General features: G+C 37.7%; 1 protein-coding gene across 4 annotated transcripts in view; it reads right to left on the reverse strand.

Annotated features, from left to right (window-relative positions):
- The window catches only part of HFM1 (helicase for meiosis 1), a 121,269-nt gene that overhangs the window by 45,396 nt on the left and 51,483 nt on the right, over positions 1–24,390 (reverse strand). For all 4 annotated transcript variants that reach the window (XM_017544130.2, XM_017544128.2, XM_037744126.1 and 1 more), the window contains 5 exons: positions 7,607–7,698; positions 5,041–5,147; positions 4,901–4,948; positions 1,316–1,413; positions 1,100–1,231 (listed from right to left, as the gene is read on the reverse strand). In XM_017544130.2, the coding sequence (XP_017399619.1) occupies positions 1,100–1,231; positions 1,316–1,413; positions 4,901–4,948; positions 5,041–5,147; positions 7,607–7,698 (477 nt within the window). The remainder of the gene's footprint in view (positions 1–1,099; positions 1,232–1,315; positions 1,414–4,900; positions 4,949–5,040; positions 5,148–7,606; positions 7,699–24,390) is intronic.

Raw genomic sequence — 24,390 nt, forward strand, 5'->3', positions numbered from 1 at the left:
ATACTGATGATACTCTAGAAAGCCAGAAGATTGGCTTTTTCAAGTATAATGAAACTTATTAGTAATCACTTAGCCTAATTTTAAAATTTTCTAAATGTTGTATGGAATCACTTTTCCAATTAAGAACTTTTGCCTTTATGGGACGGATGTGGTATTTGGTTGCCAGGACTTCTGTAAGAAGGTAAGCCTTTCCATCAAGAATCTCTCCCCTTGCTTTCACCAGCCAACCCCCCTTCACCCCAGCTCCCATGACTTCCTAGTTAGCCCTGTGTCACCTCACTGATTTCAAATTTCACGGATAAAAAAAGTAAGACTTCATAAAACAGTTGGTAATCTTTGTTCAAATAAATAACAAGACAATTCCTAAAAATCCATTATTTATTTTGTTGATACCCCCAAGATGTAGACAAAATTGCAAAACTAACAAGGCTGTCAGTCATGAGAAAGTAACTCTCTTTTTAGAATTCTAGCTATCTAAGAAGGAATAGGGTCACAAGGTCACAGGTATCAAACAGGAAAATCCTTTGTAAATGGTACTCCCTACAGTCTCAGAGCACACCCTACACAAGGTCCCTATAGACAAAATAATCAGGCACAATCTTTCGTGTACAGAATCTCTATGAAAATCGGTATTAATACTCTACTGTTATTGAAAACCAAAAAAAAAAATTTAAGACATAAATAAGTGACATAATTTTCTGTAATGAATTAGGAATGGCTGGGATTGCTAATTCTGTACCTTGCAATTGAGATCAAAACAAAATATTAGTCATAAAAGTGGAAGAGAGGGCATCACATAGTTACCTAATTACTAAAACAAATTTTCACTCATGGTATGAGAAAAAATTTTCAGATAAGAGCATTAATTTTTATTAGGTTTCTCATGTACTCATGTATCATTCAGTTGATTTCAAATGGAATCCTTTAAGGAAGAGCAAATGAAAATCAGATTTCTGAAAGTAGAGTACAACACTTATTTAAGCCTACAAATACATATCTTCTTTAAAGGTCTGTAATCATCACAGAATAATTTTACTAACAGTGAATACAAACTAAATGGCAAACATTGCCAAACTGCCTGCCTGTATTCAGTACTTACCAATTTTTTCCAGTTGTTTGGATACATGCTGAGAGTTTTCCCAAAGTTTACACCTAAAACATTTAGCTAAAATCAAACTATTCAATAGTACAGCAAACTTCTTTTCTTGAGCGGCTACAAAATCTGACAACCCTAAAAAAAATTTTCCAATATTAAATTGAGTACACCAGTTTATTGGGAAAAAAATATTTAAAATCCACTAATTCTGTAACATACATCTTGTAATTCGGGAGCCTTGTCTGAAAATCTTTGCAGTATCTTGTGTCAAAGCAAAATCTTGTATGGGAATACATCCTAGTTGGGCCTGAATAAGACTTGGAGAAAGAAAACAAATCTGTTACTCCTTTGTAAGGGTTATCTATCTCACAGTATTTGATATCACTCACTGAAGTATTCCTTCTTAAAACATTTTTCTGCCTTTATTTCTGCAATACTACATGATTCTCTATCTCGTATAATTATTATTGCAGGTCAACAATAAAAGTTCATTCCTGTTTTCCCAACTCCTCAAAGTTGTCTTTATTTATTATTTATTGCTCTTCTTTATTCAATCTCTGTCTCAAAAATCTCATTTCTTCTCAGACTTTCATTATAATCTCTAGATTGACAAATTACAGGAGACCTTCACTTAGACTGTTACTTGAATCTCAACACATCTCAAATTGTTTTCATATTATCCTCCAAGACAGTTCTGTCTTTTAGCTCTACTATTTCTTTTCAAGGAATTATAGAAAAATAATACAATTTGTTTTATCAACAAATTCTTATTAAATGCCAGGCATAGTATTATGTGCTGATAATTCCGTTCAGTGTATGAAGGTCAGTAGCATATTAGCTGGTTGTTCAAAACCAGCAGCTGCTTGGCTACTGAATTTGAGGTGATAGTTGTTATGAGGGGTGAAAAGACACTAGTGCCTATGTGCCTACTACATCCCAGGTTCTCTGCTACCTGTTTTGCCCATAAACTTACCTAATCAGACATTGATATGCAAATCACTGATGGTTCTAACTCAAATTATTATACGTATTGCTACTCTCCTGGGGGAATCTCTTTTTAAAAAACAAATTTATTCCTAAACTGCTCAGTAGAAGGAGGTCTTTTGGTAAAACCAAAACAGTCAGCTACACAAAGAAAAAGGACAGAATAGTTATATTTCATGATTTAGATTAGCAGAAGATATGTGAAAATTGAAAGAAGTAATCAACTCACTTCCTGCAATGGATCCATACAGCTGAAATTTAAACTATTAACTTTTTTTGGCTATGGTATATGGTTCTGAAAATTATTTTATATCATCTATTAAGAAATAGTTATAAAGATACACAATTACTAACAAAGAAGGAACTGATGGAAAAATGTGAATGGGGTGCTTTTAAATGCTGGGTAAATAAAACTTGTTAAGCTACCTAGGGATACATAAATGTGGAGTACAAAATTGCTGGAGTAAAAGTAAGACTTTTGAAGAAATATTTATTTATATTAAAAAGCAATTATTTCTAATAAATAAATAAGAGACTTTTCAACATCATACTTCCCCATCAGAAATCTTATTTCAAGAAGCAGTAATAAAACAGGGATAGGAGAAAAGACAGAGATTTATGCTAGTAGGTACAGAACCATGGCAGGACTCTCGGTTTCTCTGCACCAGATAAGGCAAGAAGTGATGTCCTGTAATCTTACCCATGAGCTTGTCCTCAGTAGAAACAGAAATTCCACAGCCTCAGATGAGGTGGCACTTCTACCACCTCAACTAACAGGGGCAGAGTTACATGGTAATTATGACTAACCTGGGGTTAGTATAAGAATTAAATGAGATAAGGTATTGATTCAGTTAGAATGAGATTAAACCATGACCAGACCTTATCAGTATATACACAAACAGTTTATTCTCATATGTAAAAGAAAGCCAGAGTTGGGAAGTCCATGGCTTCGTATGGTGGCTCCATATCATACCCTGTCAGTTCACTGAAAAATACCAGTTAAAAAAACAGAGCTAGTGCTGAAGAGGGAAGACCTAGGAGTTAAAAGCTAGGAAGAATTTTAAAATAGCCTTAAATTAAAAGGGCAGAACCAGGCATGGTGCATCACACCTGTAATTCCAGCACTTTGGGAGGCCAAGGCAGGTGGATCACTTTTGAGGTCAAGAGTTTGGGACTAGCCTGGCCAACATGGTGAAACCCCGTCACTACTAAAATTACAAAAATTAGCCAGGTGTGGTGGCATGTGCCTGTAATGCCAGCTACAGAAGCTGAGGCAGGAGTATCACTTAAGCCTGGGAGGCAGAGGTTGCAATGAGCCAAGATCATGCCATTGCACTCGAGCCTGGGCCACAGTGTAATACTGTCCCAAAAAAAAAAAAAGAAAAAAATTAAAAGGGCAGAAACTTGAAGGATAAAATCCTAAAACTAAGAGGATTAACATCTACTTGGAGAAGAACAGATGTGAAGTTCAGCAAAGTAACAGGGATATGACAAAGCCATGAAAAAATTAACTATTAGTCACCATTGCCTACAAATATACTATAAATGTTTGATTAAGCCCCTTCCATCCCATATATACACACTCACTCTCTCTTTTCTTGGCTATGCTTAAGTAAGATGTACAAAAGCAGGAAATGATAATGGGAATCTAAATTATGATATGTATAAAAACAATTATAATAATTAAAATCTGACAGCTTCAATCAACATAATGTATTACCCAATTTAAGGCAAAGTTAATGGAAGCACTGAAATTGCAAATAAAGTGTTCCCAAGAAAATGAGTGTGGAAAGATACTTGATTTAATTTGACTCAATAATTTATGCAACACCGTATACCCAGGGAAAAATGAAAAAATCAAGAGTTCTAGATAGCAACATAACCTTGGCAAAGTCATAACTTATCTGTGGATCACTTACGTCATTGTAAAATGAGAGGACTGGGCTATATGATCTCTAAGGTTATATGAATTTATAGAAATAAGTATTTGAATATAGAAATACAGCTAAGAAAATAAACATTAACTTCTGTGGTAGAAGCTATAAATCTGCCTAATGAGATATAAAAAACAATGAGAAGATTGCTTTATAGACTTAAAGGTATTTGGAAGATAAAATTTAATGAGATGTCAGGAAGAATCCCAAAGAAAGGATGGCCTCCTCTAGCTATGGATGAAAAGAAATTCTTTGGCTAATTGTTTTATTGAGCCACATTAAAAAAAACCATTTCACCTTAAATTACATAACACTAAGACCTGCATACTCAGAAAACCAAGCAGTTAGCATGGCAGAAGACAGTATCATTGCATTTGTGATTGCAAACTGCTAAAAGACACAAGTTATGGTGTAGCCTTAATTACTCTTTCAATTACTAATCTTTATATAAACTCCCTATTTATGGCAGACTAGTCATCCACTGTCACATATACACTCCTTTACTCACAATGTTGCTTTTACTCTGTCTCTCCCAGAATGCCACTACCATTCAATAGACATTTATTACACAGGTTTTTATATAGTCCATTATTTTTATATATATTGTTCTCATTCAAGCTAACTTGAAAACTCCTGACAGTGAGAAACAAAAGAAGCATGCCTTCTTTCAACCGTCCATCTTGCCTCAACAGAATCTACTCCGAACAAATGTTTAAGAAAAAGTATTCACAAATCACCAATTTTAAAGTCTGAGAGTTCTAAGAAATTAATTTCGCATCTACATTCTGACTCCTTTTTATGTATATTTTTCTGTATTAAGAAAAACAAAAGTAAAATGTTTTAAAACCAAAAAAATAAAACATTCATAAGTATGAATCATCTTTACCAATTTACTTTCATTTCTCTTGTTTTAATTCTTCCTTCCATTGGAAATCTATAAATAAAACCACATGGCAAGACATGTATTATTTATTTTAATTAAATAAAACCTCTTAAAATTATTTAAAACATATGTAATTTCTGTACCTGATAGTTATCCGATTTGGATCTTTGTTCAAAGTATTCAGTGTTTTCTTTTCATTTATTCTTAACTGTATATCTAGAAATTCCTTGCAGCCAGCTATCATTGTAACCTATAACATTTCAGAAGTTGTCCATTTAATGAAGTCTATTTTTTGTTTCTTTCCTCTCATTTTCTTTCTCAAAATTTATTTATTTTTTATACTGCTTTAAACCATCACAGTTTTATCAATTAACATAACAAGAGTTAAAAACCTGCTTTATACATTTTGCTTCTTTAAGGATTCATTCATTCACTAACAAATGCTTACAAACTCCTATTATATACCAGACATTACATTAGACACCAGGACTATACAAATAAGATTTTAAAGATTAACAAGATACAATTTAAAATATCTAGCCCAGTGCCTACCATATAGTAATAAATAAGTCCTCAATAAACATTGCTTTTGTTACTACTACTACTACTACTGCTATTACTACTATTCTACTGTTTAATAGTTTGCAAATCATTATCTCAATTGAGGATAATTTAATCATAGAAAGAATGTTTTAGATATTAGGAAATTTGGATTCTAGAGCCTACTTCTGCCAGGTAACAAAAAAAGGAGTCTCTGTGCTTTCATTTTCCACATATCTAAAATGGAACTAACACTTGTTTTAATTTTCTTATACACTTGCTGAACTCAAGATCAGATGAGTTAATGTTAATAGTGGGTGTTTTCTACTCTTGATTTCTCCTTAGTTAAGAATGTTTACCTAACAATACAAACCTTCCATTTTTGTGGGTAAAAAACCTGTGGGCATAATGAATTTTGAGACATTCATTTGTGTATTTCCCTTGAGGAGTCTCTTGTACCTAGTATACATAATAGCTCCTGTTTAGAAGATAATAAGAAGGATCTTTGAATATTCTATTGCCAATGTAATGCAATATTTAAATTCATACATATAACTAGTTTCAAATGTAATTATCACGTTATGTTAAAATTACTTTTTTCCCTTAGATTTTCAAATTTCTCCACTTGCTTGGGTTATTTCTTTTTCAATTATACTATCATTTCTGAGAATGAAATAGACAATTACACTTAGAAAATGAGTAACAGTATTTAATAAGTCAGTGACTATATGTATGATCAAATAAGTGTTACATATCAGCTAGATATTGAGCTTTAATAGAATAATTTTCTTTTGATTATTCATGATGTGTCATCTCTGTGACCTTGTTTCAGCAAAATGAACAGCACTCCCCACCCAACCTCCCTTTTTTCACTTATCTCGGAAAAAGTTAGTCTTTCAGTACGTGTTGTTAGTAAGTAGTTTCTAAGCTATGTGTTGTCACTGGGTTGAAGTATATTTGTTAAAGTATGTGTGTGTATGCATGTAACCATAAACTATAGTCATATCTGTTTCATTTTGAGGATTTTCTCCTTTGTAATGTAAAGAAATTCGAAGTTGTCAAAGTTCCTTAAATGTGTTAGCTTAGATTCTTTATGTGCCTTTCGTGAAAGATATGTTTTCATTAATTTTACTGATGGACCTGTAATATCCACATTGTGAAGCTGTGTATGAAATTCAACTATAATATGAATAAATTTGAATCATGAGAAATATGGGTTGAAAAGCCACAAAGAAGCACATATTGGTGACAATCGTTAATGAAATCCTGAACTTTATTCTGTGTAATTGTGTTAACTAATCCTAATAAATTTAAATTTTTTAAATTTTACATATAAAAAAAATACAAACCTTCTATTTTTCATCAATTGTTGTTTATGTGACTCCTCAATCACAACTGGAATTCTACTGTGCAATTTTTACTATAATAATCTTACCACAGTAATCAAATTCAATGTTTTAAATAAAAATGAATGGCTTAAATTTGAGAGTAAATATTTTCTTTTATAAATATTGTTTCACATTCATGTTCTGAGCGAAGGAAGAAAGGACCAATGCAGTTACCATGCACCAACGAGATGCCTACAGTCCTGTTCACTGCTGCAGCTGCGAAGTTGCCCCACTGTTGATATTTTAGCATAACCTGTTATTATTCCCATTTTCTCTACAACCAGTATTTGATCTGGGTCATCATCAATACTATTCTATTCCCATAGTTCTCACTATTCTGACACAAAGATTTAAGGAGAGGTTGCAAGTACATGGCACACATGCTGCAACTCACTGTCCTTCACTCAGGCAGACTTTCCTAATATATCACAACACATCATCTTGGAATCTTCTTTGCATGTTATTACATTCTATAGCCACTACCAAGGTAATTAGCATTATCACCTAAGTTGTAAAGTAGTTGCCATACCTACTTTGGTTTTGTACGTAAATTGTCTTAGCTCTGATAAGAGTAAAAACAGAAAATATAATATATTCTAAGAAGGACTATTCCATATCTCATGATCAGAAGTATACCGGAGGAGACATATGCATTCTTAGAAATGCTTTCCTTTCTGCTCATTAATTCTTAAATTATACAAGATATACAAATTAGTTGTTTCTCAAATATTATTTTATATTACATCATTATGTATTTATTTTCTAGTGAAAATTAATTTACCAGATCTGATAAGGTTTCTTTTCCACTGATTGTATAAAATTTCTTCACCGTCTCAAATGTAATATAATACCAAGCCATCAATCTTCCTGCTTCTGTAAGAAAAGATGGAAAAACGAACAGTCCCCTCACTGACTGAAACAACTTGTATTTTTATGTTTAACAAACATTTCCTGAAGAAAGAAGAAGCAAGATGGTGAAACAAAAGCCTCCATCATTGTTCTCTGCTGCAGGAACACCAAATTTTAACAAGAATCTGCACACAGAAAAGCACTGTCACAAGAATCAAAAATCAGGTACCATCTTGGCCATGGCTAGGTAGAGAAACAAGGAGGCTCTTGGGGTCTCCAAGTCCAGGGCTAGGCTCGTAGACAGCATTTCTAGACCTGCCCTGGGCCAGAGACCTACTGCCCTGAAGGATGAGTCCCAGGCCTGGGAGCATTCACTGTACACTGACAGAGAGCCCTTGGGCTTTAAGTGAATATCAGTGATGACCTGGCAGAACCCCCGAGGATAAGTGAAGGTGGTGGTCACAGGCAGAGACTTTTCTGCCTATAGAAAGGAGAGGAAAGAGTGTAAAGGAATGTGTATTTTGGTTTGAATGTCAGCTTAGCCACAGTAGAACAGAATATCAGGTAAATTGCTAAGGTTTTTGACTCCAATCCCTGGTTCCCAGACAGCATCTCTGGACACACCCAGGACCTGGGAGAACTCACCATCCTGAAGGTAAAGGCCTTGGGCAAGGCCCAGTGCTGTGCTGGCTTCAGGTCTGACCCAGCACAATCCCAGTGGTGGTGGCCACAGGAGTGCTTACATCAGCACAGCCCCAATTCCAGGTGGCTCAGCACAGAGAGACAGAAAATCTGTATTTTTGGGGAAAAGTAAGGGGAAAGAACAAGAGTCTTTGCCTGGTAGTCCAGAGAATTCTTCTTCATCTTATCCATGACCACCAAGGTAGTACGTCTATGAATTTGCAAAAACCACAGCATAATTGGGCTTTTGGCCAAAGTCCCTTTGAATACCTGGAAAGCCTTCTCAAAAAGGACAGGCAAAAACAAGCCCAGGCTGTGAAGACTGCAATAAATACCTAACTGCTGAATGCCCAGACACCAAAGAACACCTCCAGGAAAACATGACCTCACCAAATGAACTAAACAAGGCACTAGGAACCAATCCTAGAAAAAGAGAGATATATAACCTTTCAGACAGAGAATTCAAAATAGCTGTTTTGAAGAAACTCAAAGAAATTCAAGATAACACAGAAAGGAATTCAGAATTCTATCGATAAATAACAAAGAGACTGAAATAATTAAAGAATTAAGCAGAAATTCTAGAGTTGAAAAATGCAATGACGTGCTGAAGAATGCATCAGAGTCTCTTAGCAGCACTGATCAAGCAGAAGAAAAAATTACTGAACTTGAAGACAGGCTATTTGAAAATACACAGTCAGAGGAGACAAAAGAAAAAGTCATTTAAAAAACAATGAAGCACACCTATGAGATCTAGAAAATAGCCTCAAAAGGGCAAATCTAAGAGTTATTGGCCTTAAAGAAGAGGTACAGTAAGAGATGGGGATAGAAAGTTTATTCAAAGGCATAATATCAGAGAACACCCCAAACACAGAAAAGAATATCAACATTCAAGTTAAAGAAGGTTATAGAATACCAAACAGATTTAACCAAAAGAAGGATACCTTGTGGTATTTAATAATCAAATTCCCAAAGGTCAAGGATAAAGAAAGGATCCTAAAAGCAGTGAGTGAAAAGAAACAAATAACATACGATGGAGCTCCAGTGTGTCTAGCAGCAGACTTTTCAGGGGCAACCTTACAGGCCATGACAGAGTGGCATGAAATATTTAAAGTGCTGAAGAAAAAAGCCCTTTTACTCGAGAATAGTATGTCTGGTGAAAATATCCTTTAATGATGAAGGAGAAATAAAGACATTCCTAGACTAAAAAAAAGCTATGGGGTTTCATCAACACCATACTTGTCCTCTAAGAAATGCTAACGGGAATTCCTCAATCGGAAAGAAAAGGATGTTAATAAACAAGAAGAAAATCATTTGAAGGTACAAAACTCACTGGTTATAGTAAGCACACAGAGAAGCACAGAATATTGTAACACTGTAATTGTGGTATGTAAACTTCTCTTGACTTAAATAGACTAAATGAGGAAGCAATCAAAAATAATAGCTACAACAGCTTTTCAGGACATAAAATAATAAGATGTAAAGGAAAATAAGAAAAAGGTAAAAAGCATGGGGATGAAGTTAAAATGTAGAGTGTTTATCAGTTTTCTTTTTGCATTTTTGTTTGCTTGTTTAGGCAATCAGTGTTAGGTTATCATCAGTGTGAAATAATGGGTTATAAGATAGTATTTACAAATCCCATGGTAACCTCAAATTGAAAAACATACAACAGATACACAAAAAATAAAAAGCAAGAAATTAAAGCATGCCAACAGAGAAAATCACCTGCACTAAAAGGAAGATAGGAAAGACAGAAAGAAGGAAGAGAAGAATGTAAAACAACCAGAAAACAAATAACAAAATGGCAGGAGTAAGTTCCTACTTATCAATAATAACACTGAATGTAAACGGACTAAACTCTCTAATAAAAATACATAGAGTGAGGCTGGGCACAGTGGGTCATGCCTATAAACCAGCAATTTGAAAGGCCAAAGGAGGAGAACTGCCTGAGCTCAGCATTTTGAGACAAGCCTGAGCAACACGGCAAAGCTCCATTTCTACCAAAAATACAAAAAAATTAGTCAGGAATGGTGGCGCACACCTGTGGTCCCAGCTGCTTGGTGGGCACTGAGATAGGAGGGTCACTTGAGCCTGGGAAGTGGTTATAGTGAGGAGCACCCAGATATATAAAGCAAATATTATTAGAGCTAAAGAGGAAGATAGGCCCCAATATGAGCTGGAGACTTCAATACCCCACTTTCAGCACTGGACAGATCATCCAGACAGAAAACCGACAATGAAACATTGAATTTAATCTGCACTGTAGACCAAATGGACCTAATAGATATTTACAAAACATTTCATCCAACAGCTGCAGAATATACATCTTTCTCATGGATCATTCAAGGAAAGACCATATGTTAGGTCACAAAACAGGTCTTAAAACACTTTTAAAAATTGAAATAATTTCAAACTTCTTCTCTGATCACAGTGGAAACTAGAAATAAATAGCAAAAGGAAATTTGGAAACTATACAAATACACGGGAATTAAACAACATGCTCCTGAACAACAAGTGGGTCAGTGAAGAAATTAAGATGAAAATTGAAAAATTTCTTGAAACAAATGATATTGGAAATACAACATACCAAAACTGATAGGATAAAAGTAGTATGAAGAGAAAAGTTTATAGCTACAAGTGCCTACATCAAAAAAGAAGAAAAATGTCAAATAGAAAATCTAATGATGCATCCTAACTAAAAAAGCAAGCACTAAGCAAACACAAAATTAGTAGCAAAAAAAAAAAAANAAAAAAAAAAAAAATCAGAGCAGAAATATAATTGAAATGAAGAAAACAATACAAAAGACCAATGAAAAAAAAATTGGTTTTTTGAAAAGTTTAACAAAATTGACAAACCTTTAGCTAGACTTAGAAGAAAAAGAGAAGATCCAAGTAAATAAAATCAGAGATGAAAAAGAAGACATTACAACTGATACCAGAGAAATTCAAAGGATCACTAGTGGCTACTAGGAGCAACTATATGCCAATAAGTTGGAAAATCTCAAGGAAATGAACAAATTCCTAGACACATACAACCTACTAAGATTGAACCATGAAGAAACCCAAAGCCTGAACAGAAAAATAACAAGTAATGAGATAGAAGCCCTAATAAAGTCTCCCAGTAAAGAGAAGCCTGGAACTCAATGGCTTCACTGCTGAATTCTACCAAACATTTAAAGAAGAACTAACACAAATCCTAAACTGTTTAAAAAAATAGAGAACGATGAAACACTTCCAAACTTACTCTACGAGGACAGTATTAACCTGATGTCAAAACCAGAAAAAGACATACCAAAAAAGTGAAACTACAGGCCAATATCTTTGACGAGTATTAATGCAAAAACCCTCAACAAAATACTAGCAAACCAAATTCAACAACACACTAAAAAGATTATTCAATATGACCAAGTGGGGTTTATCCCAGGGATGTAAGCACAGTTCAATGTATGCAAATCAATCAGTGTGATACAGCATATCAAGACAATGAAGAACAAACATCATATGAGAATTTCAACTGATGCTGAAAAGCATCTGATAAAATTCAACATTCAGTCACAATAAGCACCATCAAAAAACTGGGTATAGAAGGAATAATAAAGCCATATATGACAACCTACAGCTGGTATCATACTGAATGGGGACAAATTGAAAGCCTTTCCTCTCAGATATGAAATATGACAAGGATGTCCACTTTCACCACTATTATTCACCATAGTATTGGAAGTCCTAGCTAGAGCAATCAGATAGGAGAAATAAATAAAGGACATTCAAATTGGAAAGGAAGAAGTTAAATTATCCTTGTTTGCAGATGATATAAACTTATATTTGGAAAAACATACAGACTCCACAAGTAAACTGTCAGAAATAATAAACAAAGTCATGTTGCAGGATACACAATCAGCATACAAAATTGGGTAGCATTCCTGTAAGCTAACAGTGAAAAATCTGAAAAAGAAATAAAAAAGAATCCCATTTATTATAGCCACAACTAAAATTAAATATCTAGGAATTAAGGAATAAAGTGAAGGATCTCTGTAATTAAAACTACAAAACACTGATAAAAGAAATTGAAAAGGACACCAAAAAATGAAAAAAATAGTCCATGAAAAAAAAATCTGAAAAAGAGAGGGACTTCTGCCAAGATGGCTGCATAGAAACAAATGAGGTACCTAGTTCATTTCCAAGGGACTAGTTGGACAGTGGGCATAGCCCAAAGAGAGCAAACCGAGGCAGGGAAGGGTGCTGCTCCACCCAGGAGGTGCATCTGATTGGAAGATCGGGGGATTTCCCCCTCTGGTACATTGGACCAGATACTATGCTTCTCCCAAAGCCTCTGCAACCCACAGACCAGAAGATCTTCCACCCGTGTGACCTGAAAAGAGTTGAATAGCAGCCCCAGCCGGTGCTGCGGATTATCGGCACACATCTAGGTGGACGCACTGGCTGGCCAGGAGAGCCTGTGGGACTGAGCTACCGGCCCCCAAGAGAGAGAGGGTGCTAAAAAGTAGGGAGACAGGCGATAGGCTAGGTGGGTCCCTCCCTGCACAAAGCCCAGCAGGATGAAGCCCTCTTGCTTGAGGGTTTTGCAGCCAGCACTTCAGTTCAAGCTGGACCCGGAAGGATTGAGCTCAGTGGGGGAAGGACATCTGCCATTACAGAGGCAGGCCTAATCTCCCTGTGTAAACAAAAGACACAGGAAGCCTACTCAGCAGCCAGACTGCGTTGGTGGCAGGCCAGCAGCAACTCTACAGGCAGACGAGAAACAGACTGCATGATCAAGAGACTCCCTGAAATCAAAGCTAGATGAATCCATGAAGATGGGAAGAAACCAGTACAAAAAGGATGAAACCATCAAAGACCAGAATGTCTCTCCTCTTCCAAGGGATCACAACTCCTCATCAACAAGAATACAAAACAGATGGAGAATGAATTTGATGAATTGACAGAAGCAGGCTTCAGAAGGTGGGTAGTAACAAACTTCTCTGAGCTAAAGGAACATGTTCTAACCCAATGCAAAGAAACTAAAAACCTTGAAAAAAGGTTAGATGAAATGCTATCTAGAATAAACAGCTAAGAGAAGAACATAAACGATTTGATTGAGCTGAAAAACACAGCACGAGAATTTCGCGAGGCATACACAAGTTTCAATAGCTGAATCGATCAAGCAGAAGAAAAGAGATCAGAGATTGAAGATGAACTCAGTGAAATAAAACAAGAAGGCAAGACTAGAGAAAAAAAGAGTAAAAAGAACAAAGCCTCCAATAAATATAGGATTATGTGAAAAGACCTAATCTACACTTGATTGGTATATCTGAATGTGACAGGGAGAACGAATCCAAGCTGTAAAACACTCTCCAGGATATTATCCAGGAGAACTTCCCCAACTTAGCAAGGCAGGCCAACATTAAAATCCAGGAAATATACAGAACATCACAAAGATACTCCTCAAGAAGAGCAATCCCAAGGCACATAATCATCAGATTCACTAGGGTTGAAATGAAGGAAAAAATGCTAAGAGCAGCCAGAGAGAAATGTGAGGTCACCCACACAGGGAAGCCCATCAGACTCACAGTGGATCTCTTGGCAGAAACCCTACAAGCCAGAAGAGAGTGGCGGCCAATATTCAACATCCTTAAAGAAAAGAACTTGCAACCCAGAATCTTATATCCAGCCAAACTAAGCTTCATAAGTGAAGGAGAAATAAAATCCTTTACAAAGAAGCAACTACTGACTTTGTCACCACCAGAATTGCCTTACAAGAGCTTCTAAAGGAAGCACTGAACATGAAAAGAACAACCAGTACCAGCCACTACAAAAATGTACCAATGGTAAAGACCAATGATGCAATGAAACTGCATCAACTAACAGGCAAAACAACCAACCAGTAACAAAATAAAGAGATGGAAGAAGATTTACCAAGCAAATGAAGAGAAAAAAAAAAAAAAAAAAAAAAAAAAAAAAAACCAAAAAAAAAAAAAAAAAAAAAAAAAAAAAGCAGGGTTGCAATCCTACTCTCTGTTAAAATGAACTTCAAACTAACAAAGATCAAAAGAGACAAAGAAAGACATTACATAATGATAAAAAGATCAATGCAGCAAGAGCTATCTTAAATATATATGCACCCAATACAGGAGCACCCAACTACATAAAGCAAGTTCTTAATGACGTACAAAGAGACTTAGACTCCCACACTATAATAGTGGGAGACTTTAACACTCCACTGTCAATATTAGATAGATCAACAAGACAGAAAATCAACTAGGATATCCAGGACTTGAAAGCAGATCTGGACCAAGGGGACCTAATAGACACCTACAGAACTCTCCACCCCAAATCCACAGAATATATATTCTTCTCAGCACCAAATTGCACTTACTCTAAAACTGACCACATAATTGGAAGTAAATTACTCCTCAGCAAATGCAAAAGAACGGAAATCATATCAAATAGTCTCTCAGATCACAGCGCAATCAAATTAGAACTCAGGATTAAGAAACTCACCCAAAACCACACAACTACATGGAAACTGAACAACTTGCTCCTGAATGACAAACAGATAAACAATGAAATGAAGGCAGAAATAAAGGTGTTCTTCAAAATCAATGAGAATGAAGACACAATATACCAGAATCTCTGGGACACATTTAAAGTAGTGTCTAGAGGGAAATTTATAGCAATAAATGCCCACATGAGAAGCGAGGAAAGATCGAAAATCAACCCATCATCAAAATTGAAAGAGCTAGAGGAGCAAGATCAAAAACATTCAAAAGTGAGCAGAAGACAAGAAATAACTAAGATCAGAGCAAAACTGAGGAGATAGAGACACAAAAAACCCTTCAAAAAATCAATAAAGCCAAGAGCTGGTTTTTTGAAAAAAATCAACAAAATAGACAGTCTGCTAGCCAGATTAATAAAAAAGAAAAGAGAGAAGACTCGAATAGATGCAATAAAAAATGATAAAGGGGTTATCACCACCGAAGCCACAGAAATACGAACCACCATCAGAGATTACTACAAACAACTCTACACACATAAATCAGCAAATCCAGAAGAAATGGATAAATTCCTGGATACTTACACTCTCCCAAGACTAAACCAGTTGAATCCCTGAATAGACCAATAACAATATCTGAAGTTGAGGCAGTAATTAATAGCCTACCAATCAAAAAAAGTCCAGGTCCAGGCAGGTTTACAGCTGATTTCTACCAGATGTACAAAGAGGAGCTGGTACCATTCCTTCTGAAATTATTCCAAACAATACAAAAAGAGGGAATCCTCCCTAACTCATTTTATGAGACCAACATCATCTTGTTACCAAATCCTGGCAGAGACACAACTGAAAAAGAAAACTTCGGGCCAATATCCATGATGAACATCGATGCAAAAAAACTTTAATAAAATACTGGCAAACCAAATGCAACAGCACATCAAAAAGCTTATCCGTCACGATCAAGTAGACTTCATCCCGGGGATGCAAGGGTGGTTTAACATATGCAACTCTATAAACATAATCCATCACATAAACAGAGCCAAAGAATAAACCACATGATCATCTCAATAGATGCAGAGAAGGCCTTTGACAAAATTAAACAGCACTTTATGCTAAAAACTCTCAATAAACTAGGTATTAATGGAATGTATCTCAACATAATAAAAGCTATTTACAACAAACTCACAGCCAATATCATGCTGAATGGGCAAAAACCAGAAGCATTCTCTTTGAAAACTGGCACCAGACAAGGATGCCCTCTCTGACCCATTCCTATCCAATATAGTATTGGAAGTTCTAGCCAGAGCAATTAGGGAAGAAAAAGAAATAAAGGTTATTCAGTTAGGAAAAGAGGAAGTCAAATTGTCTCCATTTGCAGACAACATGATTGCATATTTACAAGACCCTATCATGTCAGCCCAAAATCTTCTTAAGCTGATAAGCAACTTCAGCAAAGTCTCCAGATACAAAATCAATGTGCAGAAATCACAACCATTCCTATACACCAATAACAGACAAACAGAGAGCCAAATCATGAGTGAACTCTCATTCACAAATTGCCACAAAGAGAATAAAATACCTAGGAATACAACTAACAAAGGATGCGAAGGACCTCTTCAAGGAGAACTACAAACCACTGCTCAAGGAAATAAGAGAGGACACAAACAGATGAAAAACATCCCATGCTCATGGTTAGGAAGAATCAATATTGTGAAAATGGCCGTACTGCCCAAAGTAATTTACAGATTCAATGCTATCCCCATCAAGCTACCATTGACCTTCTTCACAGAACTGGAAAAAAACACTTTAAACTTCATATGGAACCAAAAGAGAGCCCGCATAGCCAAGACAATCCTAAGCAAAAAGTGCAAAGCTAGAGGCATCACGCTAACTTGACTTCAAACTATACTACAAGGCTACTGTAATCAAAACAGCATGGTACTGGTACCAAAACAGAGACACAGACCAACGAAACAGAACAGAAGTCCTGGAAGCAATGCCACACAGTTACAACCATCTGATCTTTGACAAAACTGACAAAAATAGGCAATGAGGAAAGGATCCCCTGTTCAATTAATGGTGTTGGGAGAACTGGCTAGCCATGTGCAGAAAGTTGAAGCTGGACCCCTTTCTTACACCTTACACTAAAATTGACTCCCCGTGCATTAATGATTTAAACATAAGACCTAACACCATAAAAATTCTAGAAAAAAACCTAGGCAATACCATTCAGGACAAAGGCATAGGCAAGGACTTCATGACTAAAACACCAAAAGCAATGGCAACAAAAGCCAAAATAGACAAATGGGGTCTAATTAAACTTAAGAGTTTCTGCACAGTAAAAGAAACAATCATTAGAGTTAACCAGCAACCAACAGAATGGGAAAAAATTTTTGCAATCTACCCATCTGACAAAGGGCTACTCTCCAGAATCTACAAAGAACTAAAGCAGATTTACTGGAAAACAACACACAACCCCATCAAAAAGTGGGCAAAGGATATAAATAGACACTTTTCTAAAGAAGACATTTATGCGGCCAACAATCACATGAAAAAATGCTCAACATTACTGGTCATTAGAGAAATGCAAATCTAAAGCACATTGAGATACCATCTCACACCAGTTAGAATGGTGATCATTAAAAATTCTGGAGACAACAGATGCTGGCAAGGAGGTGGTGAAAAAGGAACACTCTTACACTACTGGTGGGAGTGTAGATTAGTTCAACCATTGTGGAAGACAGTGTGGTGATTCCTCAAGGATTTAGAAACAGAAATTCCATTTGACCCAGCAATCCCATTACTGGGTATACACCCAAAGGATTATAAATCATTCTACTATACAGACACATGCACATGTATGTTCACTGCAGCACTGTTTACAATAGCAAAGACCTGGAACCAATCCAAATGCCCATCAATGATAGACTGAACAAGGAAAATGTGGCACATATACAGCATGGAATACTACACAGCCATAAAAAACAATGAGTTGGTGTCCTTTGTAGGGACATGGATGAATGTGGGAACCATCATTCTCAGCAAACTGATACAAGAACAGAAAACCAAACACCGCATATTCTTACTCACAGGCGGGTGTTGAACAATGAGAACATGTGGGCATAGGGAGGGGAACATCACACACTAGAGTAGGCTGGGGGGTGGGAGGCTAGAGGAGGGACAGCAGAGGTGGGGAAGCCGGGGAGGGAAAACACTGGGAGAAATGCCTGATATAGATGATGGGGGGCCAGAGACTGTAAACCTCCATGGCATGTGTGTACCTATGCAACAACCCTGCATGATGTGCACATGAATTCCAGAGCTTAAAGTACAATAAAACAAACAAAACAAAAAATATTTGCAAGTAAAGAGAAGAAATAAAGAAACAACTTGCTATTAATATAGCCACTGAATGATTAATATTCTCATAGGAAATTCAGGATATTTCAAAGTAAAGCAACAAAATAGAGTGGTGGGGAGCATGGAGGCCATGAGAATGAATCTTGCAGACCTCCTACTGCAAGAAGTGTCAGTGACCGATGGCCCCAGCTGCTGTACTCTGAATAATAGTCATGTTTACACAGAGATCATACTTTCATGAGATGCTCCCAACTAATGACTGAGCACGGCAGGTATGCTAAGGTAGATCTATGAGATTTCCTAACAACTTTTCCAAATGTTCTTAGGATTGCATTGCAGACTAAGACCCCCCTCTCTCCCTCCCTCCTTGTGTTTCTCCCTCCCTCCTTCCAGACTAAGATCCTGCAAGGGCTTTCTCTCACACCCTTCTCTTGCACCTTTCTCTCGCACCCTTCTTGGAGGCTAAAATCCCTGCTGCCTGCCCTTCCTCCCTCCCTTCTTACAAGTTAAGATCCCTCCCTCCCCTCTTGCCTGCAGGCTAAGATCTATCTCTCTCCCTCCCCCACTTCCTTCCAGAGTTATTGGATTCAACTATAAGTTGTCTATTTGAACATGCAAATCAAAACTACATTGAGATACCATCTCACGCCAGTTAGAATGGCGATCGTTAAAAAATCTAGAGACAACAGATGCTGGAGAGGATGTGGAGGAATAGGAACACTTTTATACCGTTGGTGGGAGTGTAAATTAGTTCAACCATTGTAGAAGACTGTGGCGATTCCTCAAGGACCTAGAAATAGAAATTCCATTTGACCCAGCAATCCTGCTACTGGGTATATATCCAAAGGATTATAAATTGTTCTACTATAAGGACACATGCACACGAATGTTCATTGCAGCACTGTTTACTATAGCAAAGACCTGGAACCAACCCAAATGCCCATCAATGATAGACTGGATAGGGAAAATGTGGCACATATACACCATGGAATATTATGCAGCCATCAAAAACGATGAGTTTGTGTCCTTTGTAGGGACATGGATGAACCTGGAAACCATCATTCTTAGCAAACTGACACAAGAGCAGAGGATCAAACACTGCATGTTCTCACTTATAGGTGGGTGTTGAACAATGAGAACACATGGACACAGGGAGGGGAGCACTACACCCTGGGGTCTGTTGGGGGGAAACAGGGGAGGGACAGTGAGGGGTGGGGAGTTGGGGAGAGATAGCATGGAAGAAATGCCAGATATAGGTGATGGGGAGGAAGGCAGCAAATTACACTGCCACGTGTGTACCTATGCAACAATCTTGCATGTTCTTCACATGTTCCCCAAAACCTAAAATGCAATAAAATAAATTAAATAATAATAATAATAAGTTGTCTAAAAACATCCCTCCCACCTTTCCATCCTTCTTTCCTTCCTTCTGTATTTTCTCACTCCCTGCCCCACTACGTTCCCTCCCTCCCTCCCCACACATTCCTTCCTACCCTCCTCTCTTTTCTCTTCTTACCTCCATCCCTTCCTTTCCTACTTCCCTCCATCTCTTCCTTTCTTCTTTCCCTCTATCCCTATCCTTTAAAGAGGTAAGATCTGCATCCCAGTTTAATGACTCTTCCAGCCTCTTGCAGTTACCACCTATCTTCAGAAGGTTAATCTTTCTTAAATTCACGTTAGACAAACAACAGAGGCTGGCAAGGTTGCAAATTATAAGGAATACTTCTACACTGAGGAGGGCGAGGGGAAGGACAACATCAGGAAGAATAGATAATGGAGACTGGGCTTGATAACTAGGTGATGGGATGATCTGTGCAGCAAACCACCATGACACATGTTTATCTGTAACAAACCTGCACATCCTGCACATGTACTAGAACTTAACATAAAAGTTGGGGGAAAAAAAACTTGGCCTTTTGAGCCCTTTTCTCAGTACACATTACCTGGCAAAACAGGCAAAAACCTCGATTCAAACATACAGATGAAAATACCTAGATACTTGAGTATTATAATTACAACCTAAAAAGCAAAAACTATATGAAGCAGAATTACAGGAACACACAAACTAAAAACAGACATACAAAAAGTAAACTCAAAGAGAAAAAAGAAAGTAATATGAAGAAATAAGAAGTCATAAAAATAAATCAATTAGAAATACTATGTAAGAACATTACATCTACCTTAGTAACAGGCTAACAAATACAAACCCAGCACCATGCAGCATCTTCCACAATTTGGCGGGGACTTTGTGTGCCCACCAAGCTCAGAGACCCATCTCCAGTGTTGTACCCCTTTTTTTCTGGGAGGCCTCAGCTGACCTGGCTGCAGCCTCTGTCATTCTGTGACCTGTGGATACTAGGAGATCCACAGAGAGAACTCTGGAACACCAGAAAAGCCAAGAAATTAGATGTACAAATAAGAAATCATGTGAGCACACAGCAAGATAGTGACTATGTGCAAAGGAAGATAATCTTCAACAGAATCTGACCATGTCAGCACACTTAACTCAGACTTCCATCCTCCAGGAACTGAGAAAGATGGAGGGGAACCAAGATGGCTGACTAGACGCAGCCAGGAAGAGCATCTTCCACCAAAAGACCAGACCATCAGGAAGACTAGAACACTCTAAGATCTTCAGAAGGAAGGCATTGAGGGTGGTTGGAGGGAGGACACAGGCCCTGGGTAGAAGCTGGGAACACTGCACTGGGCTGCCAAGCACCATGACTCATTCCCAGTCCCCAGTGGCTCCTTGGGAAGGGGTGAGTTAAACAGGTGAGGAGTCGCCCACTCTTGCCATTGACCTCTGGAATCTTAGTTGCAGAAGACCTCATGACCCCCACAGATATTTAAGTTGGCAAAGAGAACTGCCTGGAAAAGTGGCAGGAACAGGACTCCACCCTGTTTGGAGCTCAAAGGGTTTGGCACAGGAATGGCTACAGTGGAGTACAGTCAGGAACACCAATCTCTCCAAGACCTGCCATGTTCCTCTAAGTGGCTTTGGCCTTCATTGACTGTTGGACCTGGACAGAGCAGGGAAGTCTTGCCCACGTGATGGGGCCAGTCTTATCTGAGTGCCCCTTGTCTGCTAGCCTCTTCTGGGGTCCCTCCACGGCCAAGCTCACTTGCAGTGTGGCCTTAGATGCCCAACTGGGTTCCTAGTGGCCACCAACATAGCTCCTTGGCCAGCAGATGCCACCTTACCATTAGACAGACCCTGCCAATGTGCACCCACCAATAGCCTCCTCACACTGCTTTGTCAGCACACACCTATCTGCACTGCAGCCTCCCCCAACCACTCTGCTGGCATGTACTCAACTATGGGTTTCCCACAATGCTTTTCCCAGCATGCACATGGTGCATGGCCTTGGCACCAGAGCTCCACCCCCATCCCCACCAGTGAACCAATGGTACATGTGAACCCCACTATGCTGCTGTCTTGCCACTGCCAATACACTGCAAACATGAACTCTGCTGTGCCACCACCACTGGTGCACAGGCCCAGACCTCACCATGCTACTACTCAGCCACTGTTGGCATGTACACATGAGTGCAAACTCTTCTGCCACTGCCCCATTGAAGTATGGTTGCCAGTGAACCAGGAACACCTCAAACCCTCCAGCGCAGCAGGTGCTAAACCTCAAGTGGCCAGCAACAAAAGCCGTGAGTCTGGTCCCAGTCCCCCAAGGTTAGCCCAGCAGCACTGAGCTGAGCCTGAGCCCTCTGAAATAATCCAGAAACAAAGCCAGTCAACTAAACCCAACTTATGCCACAATAAATCTCAATGGCATCATGGAACATAAAAGAAAAAGCCCCATTTGAAGGACAGCAACTTCAAATATTAAAGGAGCCCAGACAGAGGATAAACAATTCATCCGTCTTGGCCGATGTTCTTGCCAGAAACCACGAACTCTGGCAACTCAAAATACCAGAGTGTTGTCTTACTTCCAAACAACCATACAGCTCCCCAGCAATGGTTGTTAACCAGGCTGAAATGGCTAAAATGACAGACCTAGAATTCAGAACCTGGATGGCAATGAAGATCATCAAGGTTCAGCAGGAAGTTGAAACCCAATCCAAGAAATCTAAGGAATCCAGTAAAATGATCAAAAGGTGAAAGACAAAATAGCCATTTTAAGAAAGAACTAAACTGATCTGATAGAGCTGAAAAACTCACTGCATAATACATAATTTCATACAGAATTTCATAATACAACTGGAAGTATTAACAGCAGAATCAACCAAGCCGAGGAAAGAATCTCAGAGCTCAAAACCTAGGTCTTCAAGTCTACTCAGTCAGATAAAAATACAGAAAAAATAATAAAAGAGAATGACCAAAACCTCCAAGAAATATGGGATTATGTAAAAAAAAAAAAAAAAAAAAATAAAAACACATAGATAAATCTGAAAGAAAAAGAGAGAGAGAGGGAGCAAGAAACTTGGAAAACATAATTTAGAATACTGTCCAAAAAATTTCTCCAACCTTGCTAGAGGGGTCAACATTTGAATTCAGAAAATTCAGAGATCCCAAGTGAGATACTATATAGAATAGCCATACCCCAAGACACAGTTATCAGATTCTCCAACGTCAACTGGAAAGAAAAAATATTAAGGGCAGCTAGACAGAGGGGCAGGTTACCTACAAAGGAAAACACATTAAGCAGATCTTTCAGCAAAAATCCTACATGCCAGAGGAGTTTGGGGCCTATATTAAGCAATGTTTCTTTTTCTTTTCTTTTTTTTCTTTTTTCTTTTTTCTTTTTTTTTGAGACAGGGTCTTGCTCTGTCACCCAGGATGGATGGCAGTGGTGCAATCTTGGCTCACTGCAACCTCCTCCTCCCAGGCTCAAGTGATCCCGCCACCTCAGTAACCTAAGTAGCTGGGCCTACAAGCACATGCTGTCAAGCTCACCTAATTTTTAAAAATTTTTTTGCAGGGGCAAGGTGTCACTATATTGCTCAGATTGGTCTCAAACTCCTGGGCTCAAGTAATCCTCCTGCCTCAGCCTCCCAAAATGCTAGGATTACAGGCATAAGCAACCATGCCCAGTCTTCACATTCTTAAAGAAAAGAAACTGCAAACAAAAATTTCATATCCAGCCAAACTAAGCTTCATCAATGAAGGAGAAACAAAATCCCTTTCAGATAAGCTAGCACCAGACCTGCCTTATGAGAGGTCCTTAAGATAATCCTAAACATAGAAATGAAAGACCATTACTGGCCACCACAGGGACACACTTAAGTATCTTAACCACTGACACTATAAAGCAACTACATAATATGTCTACGTAACAACACAATGACAAATCTACACATATCAATTGAATGTAAACAGACTATAATACCTCACTTAAAAGGTACAGAGTGACAAGTTGGATAAAGAAGCAAAGCCCAACTGTATGTCGTTTTCTAGAGACCCAACTCATATGCAATGACACCCAAAGACTTAAAGGGATGAAGAAAAATCTACCAAGCAAATTGGGTGGAAAAAAAAAAAGGTTGCTATTCTAATTTCAGACAAGATAGACTTTATACCAAAAGGACAAAGGACCCTGATAATGATGAAAAGCTCAATACAACAAGAAAATTAAACTATCCTAAATATATATGCACCTAATACTAGAGCATCCAGATTCACAAAACAAGTTTTTAGACACCTACAAAGAGACTTAGATACCCACAGAATAATACTGAGAGGCTTCAATACCCCACTGACAGTGGCAACACACTACCCCACTTCAAAATATACTATAAGACTACATTACCAAAACAGCATACTATATAAACAGATCTACAGACCAATGGAGCAGGTTAGAGAACCCAGAAATAAAGCCACACACCTACAACCACCTGATCATTGACTAAGTCAACAAAAACTAGCAAAAGGGGAAAGGATTCCTATTTAATAAACAATGCTGGGATAACTGGCTGGTCATATGCAAAAGATTAAAACTGGACCCCTTCCTTTCGCCATATACAAAAATAAACTCAAGATGGATTAAAGACTTAAGTGTAAAACCTAAAACGATTTTTTTTTTTAAAGAAAAAAACCCTAGGAAAAAACCTAGGAAATATCATTCTGGACATAGGTCCTGGCAAAGACTTCATGACAAAGACTCCAAAAGCAACTTTAACAGTAACAAAAATTATTATTATTTTTTTTGTTTTTTTGAAGAACGAGAGAAAGAAAA

Source organism: Cebus imitator, unplaced genomic scaffold (genome assembly GCF_001604975.1).
Source record: "Cebus imitator isolate Cc_AM_T3 unplaced genomic scaffold, Cebus_imitator-1.0 Scaffold166, whole genome shotgun sequence".
NCBI lineage: Eukaryota > Metazoa > Chordata > Mammalia > Primates > Cebidae > Cebus > Cebus imitator.